We start from the raw sequence: 22,680 nt of genomic DNA, 5'->3' as shown, positions 1-22,680 counted from the left end.
TTAAGGCTATTCATTGATTTTTGTTTGTTTTGAGACATGCCTTATGAAGCCCAGGCTGACCTCAAACTCCCTATGTAGCTGAAGATGACCTTGAACTTCCAATCCTCCTGCCTCCATGTCCCAAATGCTGGAACTCCCTGTGTGTGCCATCATGCCTGGGTTGGGTGGTGGTGAGGACTGGACCAAGGATCTTTGTGCATGCTAGGCAAGCATCTACCAACTGAGCTACATCCTTAGCCCTCATTCCCATTAGCCCTCATTCTCCAAACACTTTATATTCAGTAGCTCACTGAGTCTTCATAGACGCTCATGAAGTTGATATTTCCAATTTATAATTAGAAAACTCATGTGGAGAGGGGTTAAATAACTTGCCTAGAATGGCCACTGGCATTAACATGAGGGGTACGTGTACCAGCCTGCCTCCAAAGCCAAGGTCACAGTCTTAGCTACCAGTAAGCTGCCTCCATTTGGCATTTCTTAGTATATCAGTTTATAGCAAAATGATATTTATTATTCCCACTGTATAGGAGACATCTTGGGAATGTACTGCTCCCATTATGTATTAGAGACTCTGGCCTGAAGATTTGTGCCTCTCTCTGTCCTTACTCAAAGAAGTCTAAAAACAAACAACCCCCTTTCATTGTGAAAGCAGACAGCTCTCAGCCCTCTAGCTCTGCCCCCATGCTCAAGCAGAGGTGTGGGCCAGTTCAGGGTGCTCGCCTGCATGCTTTTGTTTCCTGCACCACCTGCTGCTATCTGTACCTACCTGCTTGATCCTCTTCTTACTTGGGGGTGTTGTATTCGGAGAAGCCCGAAAAGCCTCAGAAGGTGGGAGCTAACCAATCACTGAATTGCTCAGTGGGCTTGCACATGGAGTAATGGTCACACTGAGAAGGGTCTATAGTGCCTGCTGATCACAGAAGTCTTAAGAACCGTAATGAAGCAGTCAGCTCCATGCCCAAGTCTTGCTTCTTCTAGCATATGTTTTAGTATTTAATTTGTTTAGGAGTAATGTTTTGTTTTGTCTTCAATAACTTGTAAGGTCTCATATATATATATATTTGGGACTAGAGAGATGGCTCAGCAGTTAAGAGCATTGGCTGCTCTTGCAGAGGACTCAGGTTCAATTTCCAGCACCCACATGGCAGCTAACAACCATCCATAACTCCAGTTCCAGGGGCTCTGATGCCCTCCCTCTTCTGACCTCCATAGGCACATGGGCATACCTACCTACATGCAGGCAATACACTGATGCACATAAAATAAAAATAATAAATATTTTAAATATATATAATTTCTCATACTAAATGAGAGGACCTGGGTGAAAAGCCTAGCATGAATTTGAGCACTCAGGATTAAGTAATTGGGGAGAAAAGGGAAGTTCCTGCCTAAAATTGGTGCCCAGAGCCACCCCCTAGGTCAAGCCATCATCCCCAATGACTTGCATTCCCATCATGGCCTGACTAGACTCTTCCCACACCCTTCTTGACCCCATCCCCAGAAAGGAAGCCAGATGATTCTCTCCCTCTTGAAAAAATCCTTAAAGACCCCCTTCTACAGCCTTAGAGACAGTCACCTCACAGAAACAAGCTGTGTGCCTGCTGCAGGCTTGTGACAGGTTGGTGGGGGGAACAGAAGCAAAAACAACAGCTGTTTTCTTGTAGCCATTCAACAAATGTTTTCTCTAGAAATTTCAATGTATAGTAACACAGATCCTTGCTCTCATGAAGTTTACAGGGTAGCGAGTAAAGTAGAGTGAAATGTGTTTGAAAAGTTCAGCATAGGAATGGAGGTGCCTTTACAAAAAGAAAGAGCAGGGGCTGGAGAGACGGCTCAGCAGTTAAGAGCACTGACTGCTATTGCAGAGGACCCAGCTTTGATTCCCAGCACCCACACGGTGGCTACAAACTGTCCTTAACTCCAGTTCCAAGGGACTCTGATGCCTTCTTCTGACCTCTGCAGCGTTGCATGACATGGGTGCACTCACATACACGCAGGTAATACACTCACACACACAAAATAAATTAATAAAAAAAAAATTTTTTTAAAGGGAGCAAAAGAGAGGCAGAGGCAGGCAGATCTCTGTGAGTTCAAGGCCATCCTGGTCTACATAGTGAGTTCCAGGACAGCTGGGGCTATAGGGAGACCCTGACTCAAAAAGACCGAAAAAAAGTAAAAAAAAAAGAAAAAGAGAGCAAAAGGAATTCAAATTTACCACAAAATTTCCTATGACAAGAGTTAACTCTACCCCGTTGTTATCTGGAAAAGAATGAGCAGGGTTAGGAGATGGATGGCTCCATGAGTAAAGCATGAGGACCAGAGTTTGCGTCACCAGCACCCACATAAATACCAGGCAGATGCGGTGGTCTACCCATAATCCTGGCAATGGGGAGGCAGAGATGGACTCACGGGAGCAAGCTGGCTAGCTAAGTCACCCAAATGGGTGACCTCTGGGTTCAGCAAGTGCCCCTGCCTCAATGTATAAGGTGAAGAGTGATTGAGGAAGACATCCACCATCAACCGCTGGCCTCTATATACACACAGATGTACACCCGCATCACTCACATGTGCCCATACACATGCAAACATTCATACAATACACACACATGAAAACGTTTTCTTACAAAAAATAGGCACAGTTTAATTTGGAAATGAAACTTTTAAGATGAGTTTTAATAGAAAACTAAATGAAATTCATGACAAAAAAAACAGACAAAAAGGGTCATCTTATATTGATATGGGCACATTTCACTAAACCAGCTAAACTCCTATGTATCTTTTTCTCTTAAAAATAGTTCATTAAAAGACAAAGATTTAACACAAGCCAGGTATTGTGGTACATGTCTTTAATCCCAGCACTTGGGAGGTAGAGGCAGACAGAGAGACCAGCCTGGTCTACATACTGAGTTCCAGGCCTACCAGAGCTACATAATGAGACCCTGTCATAAATAAATAAATAGATGAATGAATAAATAAATAATAAGTAAACAAACAAATAAGCAATCAAACCTAAAGCTAGCCTACAATCACACAAAAAAGGAACAAACACAAAATAGAGGGCGATTTTTCACAGTTCCTTTAATAGATCAGTTAAATGAAACCTTCCAAGAATATAGAGGATTGACCTAGTGGATGTGTATAAACACATACTAACTTTCAAACATGGAATGCACCTCCACTTTAGTGCCTCTGAAGTATTTAGAAAAGTAAGTTATATCTTTTATAAAAGTGGAAAATCTCAATATATATAACCAAAGGGGGGAAAATGTGCATCTTTGATGATGCCGCAATAACATTAGAAACTAATAGCAAGTGATTGCCAAAAACAACAACAATAATACAAGGAATATTTTAAAAATACTTTCTAAAAGAGAAAAAGTGAGAAGCTTTAGAAACCAATAGCAGTCAGATGTCATTTCTCCCATCTATAATCCGGACAGAATGGTCATAAGTTCATGACCAGCCACAGGGTAACATAGCGTGCTTTGTCTCAAAAAAACTGAAATAAAATGCCACCATATTAATGAATCTTAAAAGGTCAAAACTTCTATGTCAAAATGACTAACCTTATTTAAGAGATAGAACACATAAAGGAAAAAAATATATGTATCTACCAGCATGTTCTTGTAAATTATATTAGATCTCAATAACCAGCTAATTTGAACCACATGTGGTGCCACATACCTTTAATCCCAGCACTCAGGAGGCAGAGGCAGAGGCAGGTAGATATCTGTGAGATCAAGGCCAACCTGGTCTACATAGTGAGTTCCAGGCCAGCCAGTGCTATATAGTAAGACCTTGTCTCAAAACAAAACAAAACAAAACAAAACACCAGCTAATTCGTATGATAGATAAATTTGTGGAGACATACACAATGGGTGGTCAGAAGATGGTGACCGAATGGAGAGATTCTAACACACTGGTTCCTCCATACCCAGAATTGAGGATTGAGAGAAGGGGCTATGTGTTGAGGGGCAGGGAGAGTTTAAAACTGTTAAAGGCCGATGCTTAACCTCTAGTTAAAATGGCCTTGGCCCCCCACTCACCTGGGCTGGCAGAAATCTCTCCTGAGAATCTTGGTTTTTCCTGAAATTGATACCGGGCCCTGCATACAGGATGGAGGACCAGTATTCACTGGCTAATCCAGACAGATCAATTAAAGCAGCAGAGCCAGGGAGCCTGACAGCACCCAACTCTCCTACTGCCCTTCCCTGCCCAGCCCCCTGTGCCCTCCCCAGGAGCTCTGCAGGTGCAGTCTCTCCAGGGGGCAGTGAAGGCCATGAATAGTAAGGGTTTTAGCTCAAGCACATAGAGGCCTTTAGCTGCCTAAATCTAATCCCCAATAATCGGATTATGTAAATTCCTACTCCAACCTCTTCCTCTGCAAGACCTAGCTCCTAAACGCACCGCACTGGAGAATGGGATGGGAGCTGGCCCATCACTCTGAAGGGCCACTGTTAGTGGAATGGTTTCTAAAAGCATAAGGCCAATGGTGACATTTAAGAAGGTTTGAGAAAAAGAAGCCAACCCGCTTCCAGTGTTAATGCATTTAAGCTCCTCCCTCTGAGCCTTTGTCCTTTGAGTTTTTGTCCACTTGCACAGACTTTATTTTACAGTTTGCTTCATTTAGCATCATTTATCTGATCTTGCTACTCCACTGTCACAATTCTTTTTCACAGACGTAAAATGTACCATTGAGAAAATATATCATCTCACGGTCTTTGGCTAAGATGAAGAATAGTAAGCTTTTGTGTGCTCTGTCAGGAGTGTGATATAATCCTGCAAGGTGGAAAGCATGGGCGCCATGAGAGCAGTTCCTCGTCCACAGCAGGCAGCAAGAACACAAGCAGAGAGAGGAGTGGGTTGCAGGTTTTTGCTGCAAATATTAGGCTACGTTTCTGTACACAGATAGGCCAATTCTCCTCAATCTACCCTTCAGCTCATCCTTTGTGCTGTGACCAGAACGAGTCTTGGAACCTCTAGTTAAACTTATTATTCTTATGTTTTAAGTACAACATTGTCACTTGTCCTCCACCCTTTCCACAAAAATCCCAGGCACCCAGAACTCTGTCTTGGGTACCATATTTTAGTGATCTTGCTCCAGCCTCCAGCATCTGCCCTGTATCCACCTCCCACCTTCTAGACCATAATTTGGGCATCTGAGAGTCCTGAATTGTTGTTCGATTGCTGTACAGGGTTCTTCTTAAGTCTGTGTGGACCTGGAGTCCACATAATGTACAGGGCCTTTCATTGAAGCAGATTGAGCTAGGGGGTAGGAAAATAAGGACAGACTAGAACCAGGAGTCTCCATTTTTTTTCCTTATTGCGCTAGATAGCTTTAGTTGTCAACTTGACACACCTGGGCAGAGGGAGTCTCAATTGGGGAATTTCTTCCATTGGAGTGGCCTGTGGCCATGTCTGTGGGGTATTTACCTGATTTTTGAGTGATATGGGAGGGCCCGGCCTACTGTGAGCTATGCCACCCCTGGGCAGGTTGTTCTGTATTATATAAGCAAGCAGGCTGAGCATGAGCCATGGGAGCAAAGCCAGTCAGCAGTGTTCCTCCATGGTGGGTGCTCCAGCTCCTGCCTCCAGGCTCCTGCCCTGAGTTCCTGATTTGGGCTCCTTGATGAATTGTGACCCAGGAAATGTGAGCCAAATAAACCCTTTCCTCTCCAAGTTGGTATTGGTCACAGTATTTTGTCACAGAAATGGAGAAACAAACTAGAACAGAAATCCTGGGTCCTTCAAATGTCAGAGCCAGCCTTGCTTCAGGCCCCTGTTTAAATGTCATCTCTTTCATAAGTAACCTCTGATCGCCAGAGTGTTTTACCCTCTCTACCTAACTCAAATTTATACTTTCTGTAACTTAGGACTACCCATCTTATATTGAATCAGTTTGTCATAGCCTCTTTCTTCCAATGGCTGTAAGCTTTTTGAAGGCAGATACATAACTCTCTTCACCTTTCTGGCTCCACCCCAGAGCTTAAGAATTCAGGAAGTACTTTTTTTTATTTATAATAAGTTTATGAGTTTGCTTGCATGATAGGATAAGGAGTCCGAGGTTTGACAAAGCTCCTGAGATCTTGGCGGCTTATCACATTGATTTCTCACTCCTATTACATTAGGGCTATGATAGGTTTAATGTCTGTTCCATGGCACCCAGGCTGCAGGAGACACCCCAAACATGACTTTCTCATGGCTGAGCTCAAACCAGCAGTCATCCTGTTGGGGTTTCTGCACCTTCAATTTATATGTCATATCTCCTCACATTCCATTGGCTGATGCAAGTCACATGGCCAAACCTTGCAATGGGGCAGGGAAGTGTATTCCTTCCACCAATACAAAATAATAATACTGGTCATATGGCAGTGGATGGGCCTGTGTAGTTCTCTCACAGAGAAGGGAACCAGTATAGTTGTAATAATACAATCAACCACAATAAAAATTCATGAGACTATTCTAAGCACTACTCATACTACTAAATACTTTACCATGGGTTTGGGATTTTTTTTTTTCTCATTTGTTCCTCACAGTTCTAATGTTACACTCATTTTACAGATGAGGAAACTGGGGTAGAGAGAAGATATGTCATTGACCCAGGATGACACAAGTGAATAGACAAGGAATTTCACCCTGGATAAATGCAACCCCAGGGCCCTTTGTTCTTACTCACTAAGCTGTGATGCATCTATGAGTTTATCATGTCAGATACTACTCTGGGTCATTCAAAGAGGGATACCTAGAGATTCATTATTTGCCTATTCACTAATCAAGCAACACTTGATGACAATCTATTCAATGATAGTAATGAGGGATACTGAAGAAACAAACAAGATAAACAGGTAAATAGTAACAAGTGGGTAAAAGCAGAGAAGGCAGCAGAGGGATGGTGTGTTGTGTGGCGAGCCTGCAGTTTTAGACAGCGTGCTAAAAAGCTCTTCACTGACTGGCTGGCAAGATGGCTCAGCCAAAAGGCACTTGCTGCCAAATCTAAGGACCCCAGTTGCATCTCTGAAATACTCAGGGTGGAAGGGGAGAACTGACTACCTCTAGTTGTCGTCTGACCTTCCCTTCACACTCGTGCTAGGGTGTTCTCCTCAATAAATACAGAAATGTAAACTTTTTCTAAATGTTAAAGCTCTTTTCTGAGAGGGCCGCATCTGAGCGAAGGCCTGAAGAGTGCCAGGTCCTTCAGGGAAGGGCTTTGCATCTGGTTTCCTCTGAAGCTGAACTTCCACCACCTACAACAGGCCTGGCCTATCACATGGATAACTTGGGGGAAGTGTGTTTTAGGCAAAGGGAGCAGGGTAGAGCCCGGGAGGCAGGAGGATGTCCAGTATGCTCCTGAAAGGGCAAACCAGAGTGTCTGGAGCTGTGAACCCCAAGGAGAGAAGGGACAGACCGATTCCAGAGATAAAGGATCTCCAGGGCTGTTCAAAGCCTTGAACTTCACTTCCCTTTGGTTGATTTTTGCTTGTTTGTTTTTGAGACAGTCTCACTATATAGCCCAAGTTAGCCTCAAACCTTCCACTCTCCTGCTTCTTGGGATTACTGATGTGTGCCACCTCAGTTGGATTTAACCTTAACTTTGAATGAAATGGTAAGCCACTAAAGAGTTTTGAAGAAGTGACAGGGTTCTGACTTGAGTTTTCTCCCATCACTCTGGGAGATACAGGACAAGGGGAAGGAGGTAAGTGCAGGGTCAGAGGGACTCCATAAGCAAACCCTGCCTTGAGCAAGAAGAAAACCCAGACAAATAAATCGGGCAATCTGTCAAGTGTGCTGCTTTTAAACTTGACTGTACAGCTTCATTTTCTGGGGGTATTTGGTAAAATTTCAGATTGCAGACCTCCTCTGCAAACTCCTGATTTAGAGAGTCTGGAGCTGGTATTGGGACTGGTGTTTCCTGTGACTGAGGCAGGTGGTTCTCGGACTACACCAGCCCTGGGGTTTGAACAAGCAGGCACCCGATGAATTAGGAGTAGACAGGGACTTCTGGATGCTTTTCAACCCCGGGGTTTGAGCAGGCATCTGATGAATTAGGTAGGAGTAGACAGACACTTCTGGATGCTTCTCTTAGCAGTAGAGAGGTTGGAAGCAGCCACCCCTCCTGTCAAGGCTCGCACAAAGCAGGGGTTCTTCTTCCCCAGCGGGGATGCTCCCTCCTCCTAGCAGACAAAGGGCGGAGTCCTATAAAGGCGCGGGCAGAGGCGCTGGCAGAGGCGCGGCTTCCAGGCAAGGGCGCACACCGCCCGTCAGAACGGTCACGGTGACAGCGCGGGTTCCCAGCTCCTGGTAAGAAGGTGAGCGGCTTGGGCGAGTCTGTTAGGGCAGGGATGTGGCCAAGATTTGGTAGTGGCCTCTAAGGGACTTTCCATGGGGCAGGGGCAGTGGCAGTGGCAGTGGCGCAGGACCCAGGGGGAGCCCGTCCGACCCCCCTAACGCGTGTTGCTGCTTCAGCTTGCTAGGAACGCAGGGACAGCGTGCTAGCTTGCTAGTCCCCATCCCACCCCAGTGCATCGCATCTTCCACTTTCTTTAGATGTCTCCTAGGTTACGTTTTGCAGAGGTGAAACTTTAATCACCAGATGCTTTCTCAGACTCCTGAAATAGGCACTGGGCAGAGCGATGCTTTGCTGAGGTGGCGTATGGGTAAGGAGCAAAACTTATCTTTAAAACGGGAATGGGTAACGGGGAAATGGAGAGGGCATACGGACAACCAGCGAATTGGACGAAATGGGCAGGGAACTCCAAGTGCCCGCAGGCTGCCAGGCGTCGGTGCTGAGCGCACCTTAGAACCGGTGGTTCCCCTAGTGCGCAGGTGCTGGCGAAGCGCATCCCCTTTGGACGCTTCCCAAAGAGCATTATCCAATATGCGTAATGACTCAGTGTGTGATGTGGAGCTGCCTGACAGAAAAGTAACTTGCATGAATAGTATGAATCGTCATTGCTAAAATATGTGTGTGTGCGTCAGTGTGTGTGGCTGGAGAATGGGATTGATTAGAAAGGTTAGAACTTATGTATATTTTATGTTTCTTTTATTTTTATATTTTGAACTGGCATAGAATAATTTAAAATTAACACTCAAAGTGTTAAATACTGGACCCAGCATGGTGGTTCACACCTTTAATCCCAGCACTCTGGAGGCAGAGGCAGGTGGATCTCTGTTAGTTCAAAGCCAGCCTGGTCTACATAGCAAGTTCAAGCCAGCTGGGGCTACAGGGCTGCAGGGAGACCCTCTGTCAAACAACTAAAACAACAACAACAACAACAACAACAACAACAACAAACCCCAAGGTGTTAGATATTGTGACTTTTCTTTTTTAGCAGTGTGTGTGCAGCTTTTTTTACAAGGTATGTTTTAGTTAGTGATTCTCCTTCCCCATCTATCTGACCCCCACTACCTCTCACCGTCCCCTGCAACCTCCCCCTCTAATTTCGCTTGTGAATTACTTGGTAGTTTTTTCTTAACCCAGCAGAGCTGTGCCTAGTGTTGGAGGTTAGGCCCTGCCCAGTTCAACTAGCCAGACCACCCTTTGTCTCTTTAGTCCTATGAAGTGTCTGCACTTCTGAGAGAAAGATCCAAATACCTAGGACCATGTTCCAAGAGAAGAGACAATTACGTATGACCACATTCAGGAAGAGAAGCTGAAAACCCTGGGAGCAAAGAGCTGCATGAGCCTGGGACAGGTCTCCACAGGAACCTGAGCTGTAGGCCTTTCAGGTTGACCTGGGTTTGTGTCCAGGAGCCACTGGCACCGAAGAGCAGCCGCTCCTGTTGGCAGCACTGGCCACCCTCCCTGGGACTGTAAATAAGTGTCATTCTTTTCTCCAATGCTCTGCTACTTTCACTGGTGACCACGTGAAGAGGCTGTACACTCTATATTCACATTGTATTTACCATGACATTCCTCTGGGTGTCACCTGCAGCATCCATGCCTTAGTGAGACACAGTTGTCCCAAACTGTCCTTGAACTCACTCTGTAGCCCAGGCAGGCCTTGAACTTGAAAGTCTTTCATAACTAGGGTCAAAGCTCTACCTACCTAGTAATATGTGGATAGAATTCAGAAGTCTGTGAACTTTAGTAGGGAAATGTTGCATCTTTAATTCTATTAATGATTATTCTAAGCATAGCATTTTCTTTATTTAGGACTGTGGGTAATAAAGTACAGTAATATTAGCACGGTTTAAATAGATAAAGTAAAATGTCTTTGATTCCCTTCTCAGAATAATGATTTCAAGTGCACTAAATGCATAGACATGGGAAATAACCAGTTATATGTAGTAGTTGTTAAAATACTATAATTTGGCATGCAATATAGTAGCCAGGTATTACACTGCGACAAGGCAGGGGTGGTGCATTTGTCTAAGTACTTGCATCTCACATCACAGATGTTGCAAAGCTTTTGAAAGAAAATCCCTTCTTAGAAATTATGGCAAGAAGTCTAGTTATTTTTTAATGTGATAAAAATGAAGTATATATATGACCATATTGCATTTTTAATTTTAGTATCTTAATAAACTACCAAGTATAACTATTTTCTGTGTGTATGTATCTTAACTCACACATTTAAAATTCTGACCAGGGAACCAACATCTATTTAATACCATTGCTCTGAGTAGCTTGTATCCATAGGCTCCCCGACACTAACAAAAGGATTCATGAAACAACAAGAGGTTTGGGGGTTTTGAACCCTGACCTAGTGAGAGTCCTCAGCTGTGACAGAAATTCTTTCCCTTTGTTTCCACATTTGTCTGTGGCATCTCTCATGTGGGGTTGTTCAGGGTTTTCCCCTCTCTTATATTGCTCTGAAATAAAGATTAGCAGTAATCAGCCCTTGCAACTGCAAAAACACTCACTGCAATTCTCCTTTGATTTAAGAAGTACTTCAGTAATTTTCCAGTGACCTCTATTTTGAGTTTTTCCAGCTTGTTAAGTCACTGATTTCTGTTTCCCCATGGAGAAGGAAAGTAATGCACTTGAGGCTAAATCAACAAGTAATTATCAAGCGTCCTAGGCTGGCAGGCCACATTTTAGAAGCCAGTCTATTTTTAATGTTTCTTCTGTCTGCTTCTGGCACAATAGCTCCAGCCCTCTTTGAAAAGAACACCATGGTCAGTTTATCCTGCCTAATCTTTTTTCCTCCCAACTTGAAAAAGACCCCCATGGGACTAGAGTTGACTTGGTCAGTGAGCTAAACCCTCTTTTGATAAGAGAACCCTGAAAGGAACTTTGCTCCCACAGTCCTGGCCAGCTCCAGTGTGAGCAAAACTTTATAATAGTTTTCTTTCTGTCTTAAAGCACCCTTCATTCAGCTTCAAACTTTCCTGTTTCAGATATAGTTAAAGTTCTGGCAACACTCATACTTTTATTGTACTTAGAAGTGACTCAGATTAGATACAAGATAATGGTCTAGACAGTGCACATTTCTAAGCAGAAAAGCATCCCCCTTGGCTTTTCAGGGAGATATGGTCTGCCTGGAAGTCTGCATTCTAGCCTGTTAGATATTGTTTCTCTGTTGCTACAGAATTTGTTTCCCTCACTCGTGTAAACAAAAGGCAGCCAGCCCTTGAGGGTCCAGCAGCCAGCATGATACAGCCATGCCTTGGCTTATGATGGAGTTATGACCCCCTCCTCAAGGTTCCACCATAAATTGGAAATACAACCTAACCTATGAATATCAGAATTTAGCCCAGCCTACCTTAAATGTGTTCAGAACACTTATATTAGCCTACAGTTGGGCAAAATCATCAATGAGGAGCCTATTTTGTAATAAAGTTACAAATGTCTCATATAATTTATTGAATACCTATATCCACAAACACCGGCAGCACAGGACTGTGTGTTGCAAGAGTTTACTACATTAGTGGCTATGTGACTGACAAGCAGCTGCCCATCATTTTCAGAGAGTATTACACTGTGCTGTAAAGATGCATACAGTCAGGGTTAGGAGGACAGGGATAAACAGAGATGCTCCTTCCATCCCAGTACTGGATGTCAAACCTAGGGCCTCATGCATGCTGGGAACGCACTGTTGCCCAGGCATGCCTTGAAATTGTTATCCTCATGCCTCAGCCTCCAAAATAGCTAGCACTGCCAGGGCCTGGCTTAGAGCAGCTCTTTCAAGAATATGGGATATTAGAAGGAGAATGCGGAAAGGGAACTCAAGAAAGAGAATATAGCATGAGGGAAGGGTAGCGTGAGTTAGCAACATGTATCAGTCTCTGGAGGAAGTAGAAGGGCCCAAGTGCCCAGAGGAGCCAACCTGGGCTGCCTGGGGTTGGGCTTTGGTTTATTTGCGAATGCATCCTGAAGGTTCTTCTTAATATGCACTAATCCAAGTCATCTGGAGAAAAGAGGGCCAAAGATGGAAAAATGAGATTTGGCAATATCTGATGATAAACAACTCTCCTAGTGTGAAAAAGTCATCTACGGGAATGCCAAGATGCCCTTCTATAGCATCCATGCCAAAGATCACCTGCTCCAGTTTCTTTTCATCCTTATCATGCTTAACATCCCATTTCTATTTTCATAATCCAGGTATCAAAGGCCCTTTATCACCCTGATCACTCACCGTCCAACTATGGCCCAGGCTTTTGCAGACTGAAGCCCAATCCTGCAGATGAGGTCAGCTACTACAAGGAGAGCTGTCCTATCCTCTCTAGTCCAGATATAATTTTGTTAATGAAACCTGAGATCAAAGGTCTTTTTCCCCCTTCTTAAAAATCCTTAATACACTGTACATTTATATCCAACTCCCTGTGAGCTAAATATATATTTTATTCACACACATACTAAATCCTATATTGTACCTGATTTAGGTCAACCTGGAAGGATTGATTATGAAGGAAGCAGTGGGATTTGGGATGTGACTCAAGTTGATAGGGTGCTTGCTTAGCATTCATGAAGCCCTGGGTTCAATCCCCAGCACCACATAAGCCAAAAAAATGGTGGCACATAATAATCCTATAATCCTTCACTTGAGAGGTAATGGTAACAGGGTCACATGTTCAAGGTCATCCTTGGCTGCACAGTGAGTTTGAGGTGAGCCGGTATATATGAAATGCAGTCAAAAATAAAATGAAGGGAGGGAGGGAAAGGGGAAGTGGAGGTTGAAAAAAGTCTTGTAACTGGTGACTTCAAAATAGCCAGAAGTGGGGATGGGGGTGTGGGGGAAAGGTTACAGGTGTTGTGGTTTGTTTGTTTTAATATATATATGAACCTTCTGCCTGCATCTGTGTAAGTGCACCACATTGTTAGCCGCTATGTGGACGCTGGGAAGTGAACCCGGGTCCTCTGTACAACAGCCCATGCTCTTAACCTCTGAGCCATCTCTCTAGTCCCTAGGGTGTTATGTTACCCTTTCTTCTGCTATCTTTATTCTTCTTAGAAAGAAGATCCTAAAAACCCAAAATGAATTCCCTAAAATCTAAGTCAAGAAGATCTCACATTGCAGGTTCTTAGCAGAACACATGATTGTAACTGGGCCTCTTACAAGGTCTTGACCTTCAAAGTCCTTTTCCTTTCCCATCTCAGGAACTTGGACATGACCAGGAAGATCTTCACAAACACTAGGGAACGCTGGAGGCAGCAGAATGTCAACAGCGCCTTTGCCAAGCTAAGGAAGCTGATCCCCACTCACCCTCCAGACAAGAAGCTGAGCAAAAACGAAACACTTCGCCTAGCAATGAGGTATATCAACTTCTTGGTCAAGGTCTTGGGAGAACAAAGCCCACAGCAAACAGGAGTAGCTGCTCAGGGAAACATTTTGGAACTCTTTCCCCAAGGACCCCACCTGCCAGTCCTGGAGGACAGACCTCTATTTGATGACTGCAGGGTTTCTTCACCAAGCCCAAGCCATGGGGTTCCGTAGTGACTACCAGGCCCCCAGGCAGAACTAGTTCAGAAGTCATGGACTGAGGACCGCCATTTCACCTCCAGAGTCAACATGATGAATGCTTGGGAGGTATGACAGGAAGTCACTCAGGGACAGCAGCTGGGAGCTAAAATGGAAGAGCAAGCTCGTTGCTCTGGCACCATCACCACGGAACTTCAGGCAGAACAGCTTGCTTCTGTTTATTTTATAAATCTGCACAAGATATTTGCAAAAAAACACACATAGGTTTAAAACCACTGTTTCACTCAATGTCCAGTAATAAGAAAGGGCTTTTTAAAAAATAATGAATCTCAGATGTATGAGAGAAAAATGTGTTGCCCTCTGAACATATTTAAAAGTTTGATTTGTAGGCTGGGCGTGGTGGCGCATGCCTTTAATCCCAGCACTCGGGAGGCAGAGGCAGGTGGAGCTCTGTGAGTTCAAGGCCAGCCTGGTCCACATAGTGAGTTCCAGGACAGCTGGGGCTACAGGGAGACCCTGTCTCAAAAAGACCAAAAAAAAAAAAAAAAAAGTTTGATTTGCAAAATGATACATGCTTGATTGAGGGAAAATACATTTAAGATTGATGAGTGAAAAGTTAGTCCCTGCAGACACCAACCTGCAAGAGGTACAGGACAAACTCTGGAGGAAAGTCCCTCCTGAGGAGCAGGGATTACATGCGTGGGGAAGAGCTCTGTGTCTTTTAAACTCTGTGGAAGCCTGAAATGCGACTTCTGTTTAGTCCTTTATACAAATCTTAGCTCTAAAACCAAATAGTGGATTTCATCTGTGAAAGGAGAACCCTTGGTAATTTCTGAGTTAGACTTTATAGTTTTCTTATAACAGTTAGCTAAAATAAGGCAGCAAGCCCCTTTGTTTGACATATCAAATATTAAGACTTTTAATTCAGCCTGAATTCCTCTTGAGTTAAATCCTGTAAAATTCAATGATAGTTATGAAAACCCAAATATTGCCATTTTATGACTCACTGAACACAGAGCTTAATTTAAGCAAAACATTTGGTGTAAACAGTAGAAATATGATACCAGACTCTAATGAACTAGTGAATTTATACATTGCTTTCCTATTTCCCAAGGAGTATTATATCAGTCTTAAGCTGGGTTGGGGTGGTACCCAACAGATCATGACACTGAATTTCACAGAAGCTCCATCCTGATGTTCCCTAGATTTAGAGATAAATCCTATAGCTAAGCCCAAAATGCAGATAATATCATTTGTCTCTGAGGCATTTTAGTTCCCCAAAGTTCTTAACAATTATATTGGTTTTATAATCTTCCAAACCATAGGTGGGAGAATTTGTGGTTATGAATTTCCAGTGAGGATTTTTTTTTTAGACAGTGTCTCACTATGTAGCCCTGGCTGACCTGGAACTCTCTAGACCAGACTGACCTTGAACTCACAGATCTGCCTGCCTCTGCGGGCCTGCCCCCACCCCCCAGTTCTGGGATTAAAGGTGTGCAACGCTGCCACACCCTTCTCCAGTGAGGAATTTAAATTTTTCTTCTTCTTTTTTTTTTTTTTTTTTTTTTTTTTGTCTTTTTGAGACAGGGTCTCCCTGAGCCCCAGCTGACCTGGAACTTACTATGTAGACCAGACTGGCCTTGAACTCACAGAGCTCCGTCTGCCTCTGCCTCCTGAGTGCTGGAACTAAAGGCTTGCACCACCATGCCCAGCAGAATTTAAATTTCTTGTCATTCTAGGAAGTATTTCATTTATGAGTAACAAAGTCACTACATTGTTAAAGTCTGTGCAGCCTATGTACTGGGGCACAGTGGGTTTCCATCCAAGTCCAAGGTTATTTAACCTGCACTTGGTAAACTTCCCCATGGACTAAGTATAGTTTAGGGAGACATGTAAGCACAGAGGCCAGAGGATTCTCTCCTTCCACCCAGAATGTGCATTTCTTTCTCACTAGTTTGGGGACACTCAAGCTTGTCCCTAAATTACCAGGCAATGGGAAATTTCAAAGTTTCCATGACAATTCTCAATTAAGTAACATTGCCCTCTCGTTTAGCATTAAATAAAGGTAATACTTCTGATAGTGGGGTTTTGGGGGGTGGTGTTTTGTTTTCTGTTATTTTGTTTGGTTTTGTTTTTTTTGTTTTGTTAACTTAGCTGCATTTGAACATGCGGAAAGCACAGAGGACCTCTGTTCCCAGTGCAGGGTATTCTGTACGCCACAGAGAGTTCACTTTCCTGCTGGCTGCAACCCTTGTCTGTACTTAGAGGGCTCCCACTGGAGTGCTACAGAGGTCTGAAAGAGATGTGAGGAGACTGAGCTATCGTTACTTTAAATGAGAGGAATGGATATTTAAAGAAAGCCTGCAGGAAAATCCTTCATAGATGAGCAAACCTTTGCAGTATTAGCGACTTACTCCTTAAAATATTTATTCAGTTTAAATTTTTGTGTATCAAGTTATATTAAATTAAAGTGACTATCAAAAGAAGACTTGTAATCACAGGTGGACCAAAACTCTGTCAAGATACCCATGAGACTGGACACTAATTCAAAAAATCTCTCTAGGGCTTTCTTTGCTTCTACAGTTAAGGATTGGTGGCTATAGCAATAAGAATTTATAGTTCAAATGCATTACAATTCACTGGATGGTTCATCTGTTTATGTGTCATCTGAGTCCATCAGAAAAGTTTAGACAAATATTCTAACCTAGGCTTCTCTGTTACTTGAACAATAGTAGATATTTGGTCAGCTGTAGATAGTTCTGGAAATGTTTAGAAACCACACACAAAGAGGACCCTTGACTTTTACAGATCATTTGCTTGGTAAATTCTATTTCCTCATCTCACAGAGAAGAAAACAGATTCTATCCTTTCCCTGCTACTAAATCCTCAGCATCTCATCTGCCATGCAAATACATACCTCAACAAGCAAGGCCCTCTGCAGGCCTGATGCCATCATATGGTCTACTCACTTTCCACAAACCCTATGTGTTTGGAAAGGGAGTTGTAAAGTGACTTTTCAAAGGTCTCACAGGATAGTCAGTGGAAACATAGGTCACTGATACAGATGTCTTGACCCTCTCTAGCCTTTCCATACCTTTGATCAGCTGCCAAATATTTTGGGATGGAAAACAAACAGGCGCCTTATCACTGCATTAATCTTTTTTTTTTCCAAAAATATTCAGTGATCTAAACATGCCTGCTTTATGAAATTAAATTATTGTGAGTAGATGTATCAACCAAAGATTTTATATTTGTTGATGTGTTTTTAACCATTGATTATAATTTGTTATTTAACTTATGGCAAATAAATTATTTAAGAAAATGAACTGTTCTTTCCTTTTTAGGTTTGGTTTCATAAACTTTACTGAGCACACCCACCCGTTCCACCTTCGCAGTCACCTGGCTTTGACACATCCCAGTACTCATTGTCTTCAGTTTAGAAAACCTTTAGCATCATCTGACATGTCTCTCCCCTATTCACATACACATAGCGCTTGCTAGCTCCTTTCTCTTCTTTCCTTTCTTTTTTAAAAAAATTGTTGTTTTTGTTTTGTTTTGTTTTGTTTTGTTTTAGACAGGGTTTCACTACATGGGCTGTGCTGGACTTGAACTCATGATCTTACTATGTCAACTACTCATGTGCTGGGATGATGGGCAGATGCCACTTCACCTGACTCATGTGGCTTCCTAATTGTCCTCAAATCACAGCTTTGGTTCTATCCTTTCTCTGCTACTAAATCCTCAGCATCTCATCTCCATGCAAATACATACCTCAACAGGCAAGGCCTCTGCGGCCTGATGCCATCATATAATCTACTTACTTTCCACAAACCCTACATGTTTCTTACAGGCCACTAAAGAGCCTTCACTTGATGAACCCTTTCCCTACTTCCTCCTTTTAGTCTTGTGATTGAAATGTTTGGGCTAATATTCTCATTCCTTCTACTCACCCCCCATCATACCAAATTCCAATCTCAGTCTCTCTCTCTCTCTCTCTCTCTCTCTCTCTCTCTCTCTCTCTCTCTCTCTTTCTGTCTCTCCTTCCCCCCTCCCACTTTTTTGAGGCAGGGTTTCACTCTGTAGCCCAGGCTAGCCTCAAACTCCTGGCAATCTTCCTCAGCCTCCCAATTGCTGGGATTGCAGGCATGAGCTACCACACCCCTGGTTTTAACTGTGGTATCTTGTATGAAGTCCTAGAATTCTATTTCTGTTCTAAGGAAGTAGTCTCTACTTCCTTAGAATCTCCCTTCTCTTATGACCCTCATTTCCTCTACCATATATTATAGACACCTGTATATATTCTGTTTTCTCTGAAAAGCTAAAACCCACTTGAGGACAGGGGTAGATTCTGACATTTCATCTTCATCACAAACCTGAAAATGCCTCCGACTTGTAAAGTGTGAAAATGATTCCAGCACTGTCCATGTAGAGAATACACTTGGCCTCCTCTTTAAAACTGACATTAAAGTGAAGTTTGCACAGGCTGACTTTTCCTGAGAAACCCAGTCTGATGTGCCTTTAAAAAGTTTCTTTCCCATAATTTTCACTCAAGAGTGTCCACTACAGCACCTGCCTTACGAAACTGCATCACCTAATAATTGCTTGAGATGGAAGTATTAAGTTATGCACGGCTGGCATTGTCCTTTAAAAGGCAAAAGATGAAAGGAGTTTGGAATAATGAACAGCTTAACTGCTGACCCGAAGGCCAAAGGTTAGTCAAAAGTCACATCCTCAGCTAAAAAGGTCAAAGATATGGAGGGATCTGAAAGTCCAATAGCGATGCAAAGTGAGGGATTTAAAGCAGGTGTTAGGAAAGGCGTGCCCAGGGAAGAACGTCCTTAAGGGATTGCAGGAGGCCAGTAGGCAAGGTCTACCCAACCAAAAGTCTACTGCTGAGCCTCTTGTAGTTTATGAGAAACAAGGACACACCATTTGATTTCCTTTTCATTGCTAAAGCTCTATCACAAATTCTAAAGAACACTAGGTTCATATATAAGCCTCAGTTTAGTTTACCAACTGACGTTTATTACAAGAATTTCATTCCCAGAGTTCAAGAACTCTCTGTAGACTAATGAAGGAAGAAAACTGATAACTGTCATTCCTGGAGAAATTTTGAAAATGTAATATGTAGTTAATGTAATCATATTCTTTGATTGAAATAATTATCTTTTTAATTATGAAGAAATAATCAGAATTTTGATCAAGGAATTATGTATATGAACTCAATACAGTGACTACTCTAGAGATAAGATGAAAGGATTTTCTTGAATCCAAGACTTCACAACTTGTCCCACATAGCAAGATCTTGTCTCTGGGGAAAATATTTTTTTAATAATTATGAATATGAGTATTTCAAGATTCTATGTGAGGTACATATAATTAAAATATTAAGCCTTTAGTCCCAGCACTTGGGAGGCAGAGGCAGGGGGGGCTCTTGGAGTTTTACGACCGCCCGGTCCTCAAAAGGTGGGGGCGGGAAACTGGGGGCTAAAGGGAGACCCTGTCTCAAAAAGAGTAAAAAAAAAAAAAAAAAATATGCTCACCATCTGCCAAGCACTGAGCCTAAGAACTTTTGATATATTGGCTCATCTAATTTTCAAAATAATATATTTGCTAATGCAGTATTGATTTATTTTATTAATTGTATGTACTTCTGTTTTGTGGTCCTGGGGATTAAGCCCAGGACCTTAAGCATATTAGGCAAACACTCAACCCCTGAGCTACATTAGCTCTAGCCCTAATTATGTGCATATATTAGATATCAATATTATTGCTTCCATTTTACAGATGAAGGAACGGAAATGTGGAAGGATATCTCACTTGTACGGATTTACACTACTGAGCCAGAACTTTGCTCTCAGTTGTTCTTACTAAAACTCAATGTAGTATGTAAAGCTAAGGTGACATTTCATGGCATCTTATTGCTTTTCAACTCTAACCACATTCATGGAACCTCATGGGCCAGGTATTCAACCAGCCCCACTGCCCGACAAATAAACACCATAATCCCTGGAAAGAGGAACTTTCTGGTCCAGAAGCACTGGGCCAAAGGTAACACAACAATAATACCAAGTAGGCTTCTGTACTGAATGATGCTTTCTGTGTACTGGGTAAGTTCCACGGTATGTACCTGGTAGTCACCGGCGAGAGATGGTTCTGTGTTTTTGTCCAGTCACTGCCAACAACCTGTTCTGCCTAATCTTGCTTTCTACCCCAAATGGCATGTGGAACAGCTCAGGCCAATTCAAGTGCTCATCGCATCTCCTTCTCACCTCCTCCCCTACGCTGACTCCTCCATATCTCCCACTGTCCTGGTTTTAGTTCCTCTGGAAATGGAGAGGAGGACTTAAGGAAAGGGAGAAGGTGTTTTTCTTCATAGGGTATGCAATTACATTCTTGTTCTCTGTGAAGATTCATCTAGACTTCCCTTGTACTGATTGTTGTTAGCTAGTCATGAACAAGTCTCAGGTTTGAAAGATCTAGGAAAAGAGGACTGAAGAGATGGCTCAGAGGATAAGAGCACTGACTGCTCTCGCAGAGGACCTGAGTTCAGTTCCCAGCACCCACATGGCAGCTAACAAATCTGTAACTCCAGTTCCAGGGCATCTAATGTCCTCCTCTGGCCTCCATGGGCACCAGGCAGGCACATGGTACACATACATACATGCAGGCAAACACTCATACACATAAAAATAAATAAATCTTTTTTTAAAAAAGATTAGGAACCAGTATAGAACCAAACCTCCTGGGCTCAGCAAGATGACCTTGTGCATGGTCTCAAGACCACTATGACCATATTCTACTTTGAGGGGGTGGAGTGCTATGTTGAAACCACTTGCATCTACTCCAGGAGTGATGGGACAATCACTTCAGGGTATTTTTTTTTTTTTTTTTGTCTATTTCACTAAAGAGATCAAAATCTAAAGTGACCTGATGGTGCATGTGTGTGCACATGTGGTGTCTATGTGTGCCTCCTGCTGTTTTTCTACATATACCTACTGCATCTCAAAGGGTACGCTCACAGCAGAAAATGGAGTGTGTGGACCCCTTAAATCCCATCTAGGTAATACACAGAGAATGGATTTTGAAAGGGATATCAACAGTGAGACAGTGGTGCCTGGAAAATCCCTGGGTGAGACTGATAGTCTGTCACTGAGCTGTGGAGTATCTAAGGGATGCTTTGTGTATGGGGTCTGATCTGTGAAACTGTCAGCATTTTCCTCCCTCCCTTAAGGCAGCACCACTGAGTAGCTAGTGAAGGTTAGAGATGAGGATGGGGTAGCTCAGATTCCCTTCACGTTCTAGCTAAAGCAGCAGACATGCAAGATCCTACAAAAATAATGTTTTGGTCTTTTTGAGACAGGGTCTCCCTGTAGCCCCAGCTGGCCTGGAACTCACTCTGTAGAACAGGTTGGCCTCAATTCACTTATAAGGTATAAAATTTTGCTGAGGCCAGGGTCTAGCTCAGTGATAGAGTACACAATTCCTTCTCTAAGTCCTGAGTTCAATTTCTAGCCCCCAAACCAAACCATTCTAGTGAATACATATTTGTATTAGTCACTTTTCTGTTGCTGTGATAGAAACACTGACCCAAGCAATTTATAGAAGGAAGAGTTTATTTGAGCTTACGGTTCCAGGGGAATTATAGTCTGTCATGGCAGGGAGGCATGGTGGCTGGAGGTGGCTGGACCAGGAGCAGCAGAAGCTAAGCTCGCACATCATCATGCAGGCACAGGAAGCAAGACAGCAACTGGAGATCTGGGAAGGCTTAAGAACTCTCTAAGCCCACCCCCAGTGACGTGCTTCCTCCAGGATAGCCACACCTTCTAAAGCCTCCCAAAAACGATGCCATCATCTGGGGACAAAATGTCCACAGACTTGGAGATTATGGGGGACATTTTCATTCAAACCACCACAATATTTAACACATTTACATATTTAACAGTCATCTATTGGGGTTGGGGATTTAGCTCAGTGGTAGAGTGCTTGCTTAGCAAGCACAAGGCCCTGGGTTGGGGCCCCAGCCCCAAAAAAAAAAAAAAAAAAGAGGCACCAGTCATCTATCTGCCCACCAATCCTCTCTCTACCCACTTAATCAGTGGGCTTTATGCAAATCAACCTGTGTATTCTTATTTCTTCCTCTTTACTCATCTCTTTTTAAACTATTTTATTATTTTTATTTTATGCATCTGAGTGTATTGCTTGCATGTATGTAAGTGCACCCATGTCATGAAATGCTCACGGAGGTCAGAAGAAGGGCGTCAGATTCCCTGGCACTTGAGTTATGGACAGCCATGTGGATGCTGGGAATCAAACCTGGGTCCTCTGCAAGAACAGCCAGTGCTCTCAACCACTGAACCATCTCTCCAGCCCCTCTTTCCCCAGTCTCTTAATTCTATATCCTAGAGGGTCTTGCGAGCTATAGAGCCCTTACATATTCTTTTTAACAACTGTATGTATAACATTGTGTGAATATCTATAGTTAGCCAGTCCCTCACTGAGGGATGCTGGGATGTTTCCAGTTTTACTGATACAATTGATAACAATTGTGCAATGAACACCCTTCAACACACTTCAGTTCCTGAGCTGGCAACTACTGTGCATCTGTAGGACAAAGAGGCCTTAGCAGCGATATGGGTGTTCTTATGTTCACACAAATGTACTTACAGATTATGTTGACAATAGCTGAGCTACTTCCAATATGACAGGTGAAAGTATTTCAGTGTGATTTTCATTCACATTTTTCTTATCATGAGTGCGGCTTACAGGGTTTGATTACAGATCATTTGTATTGTTTCTACAGACTGTCTTAGGTGTC

The 22,680-nt window shown here is 43.0% G+C and overlaps 1 protein-coding gene across 4 annotated transcripts; it reads left to right on the top strand.

Moving 5' to 3' along the window:
• The first annotated feature begins 8,227 nt into the window (after positions 1-8,227).
• Positions 8,228-14,278, top strand: Tal2 (TAL bHLH transcription factor 2). 4 transcript variants are annotated; one of them, XM_029556951.1, is made up of 3 exons: positions 8,253-8,298; positions 12,545-12,631; positions 13,541-14,278. In XM_029556951.1, exons 2-3 carry the CDS (start codon positions 12,627-12,629, stop codon positions 13,875-13,877), a joined length of 342 nt encoding a protein of 113 aa, XP_029412811.1. In that variant the 5' UTR covers positions 8,253-8,298; positions 12,545-12,626; the 3' UTR covers positions 13,878-14,278. The 4 variants fall into 4 exon arrangements, with proteins under 4 accessions (XP_008852879.1, XP_029412812.1, XP_029412811.1 ...); XM_029556950.1 differs by having other exon boundaries at positions 8,263-8,306; XM_008854657.2 differs by lacking the exon at positions 12,545-12,631 and having other exon boundaries at positions 8,228-8,306.
• Positions 14,279-22,680: the final 8,402 nt, after the last annotated feature.

The sequence above is a fragment of the Nannospalax galili genome, unplaced genomic scaffold (assembly GCF_000622305.1).
Source record: "Nannospalax galili isolate Female #2095 unplaced genomic scaffold, S.galili_v1.0 scaffold666, whole genome shotgun sequence".
NCBI lineage: Eukaryota > Metazoa > Chordata > Mammalia > Rodentia > Spalacidae > Nannospalax > Nannospalax galili.
Note: the sequence above shows the minus strand (reverse complement) of the source record. Positions and strands in the feature narration are given on the sequence as shown.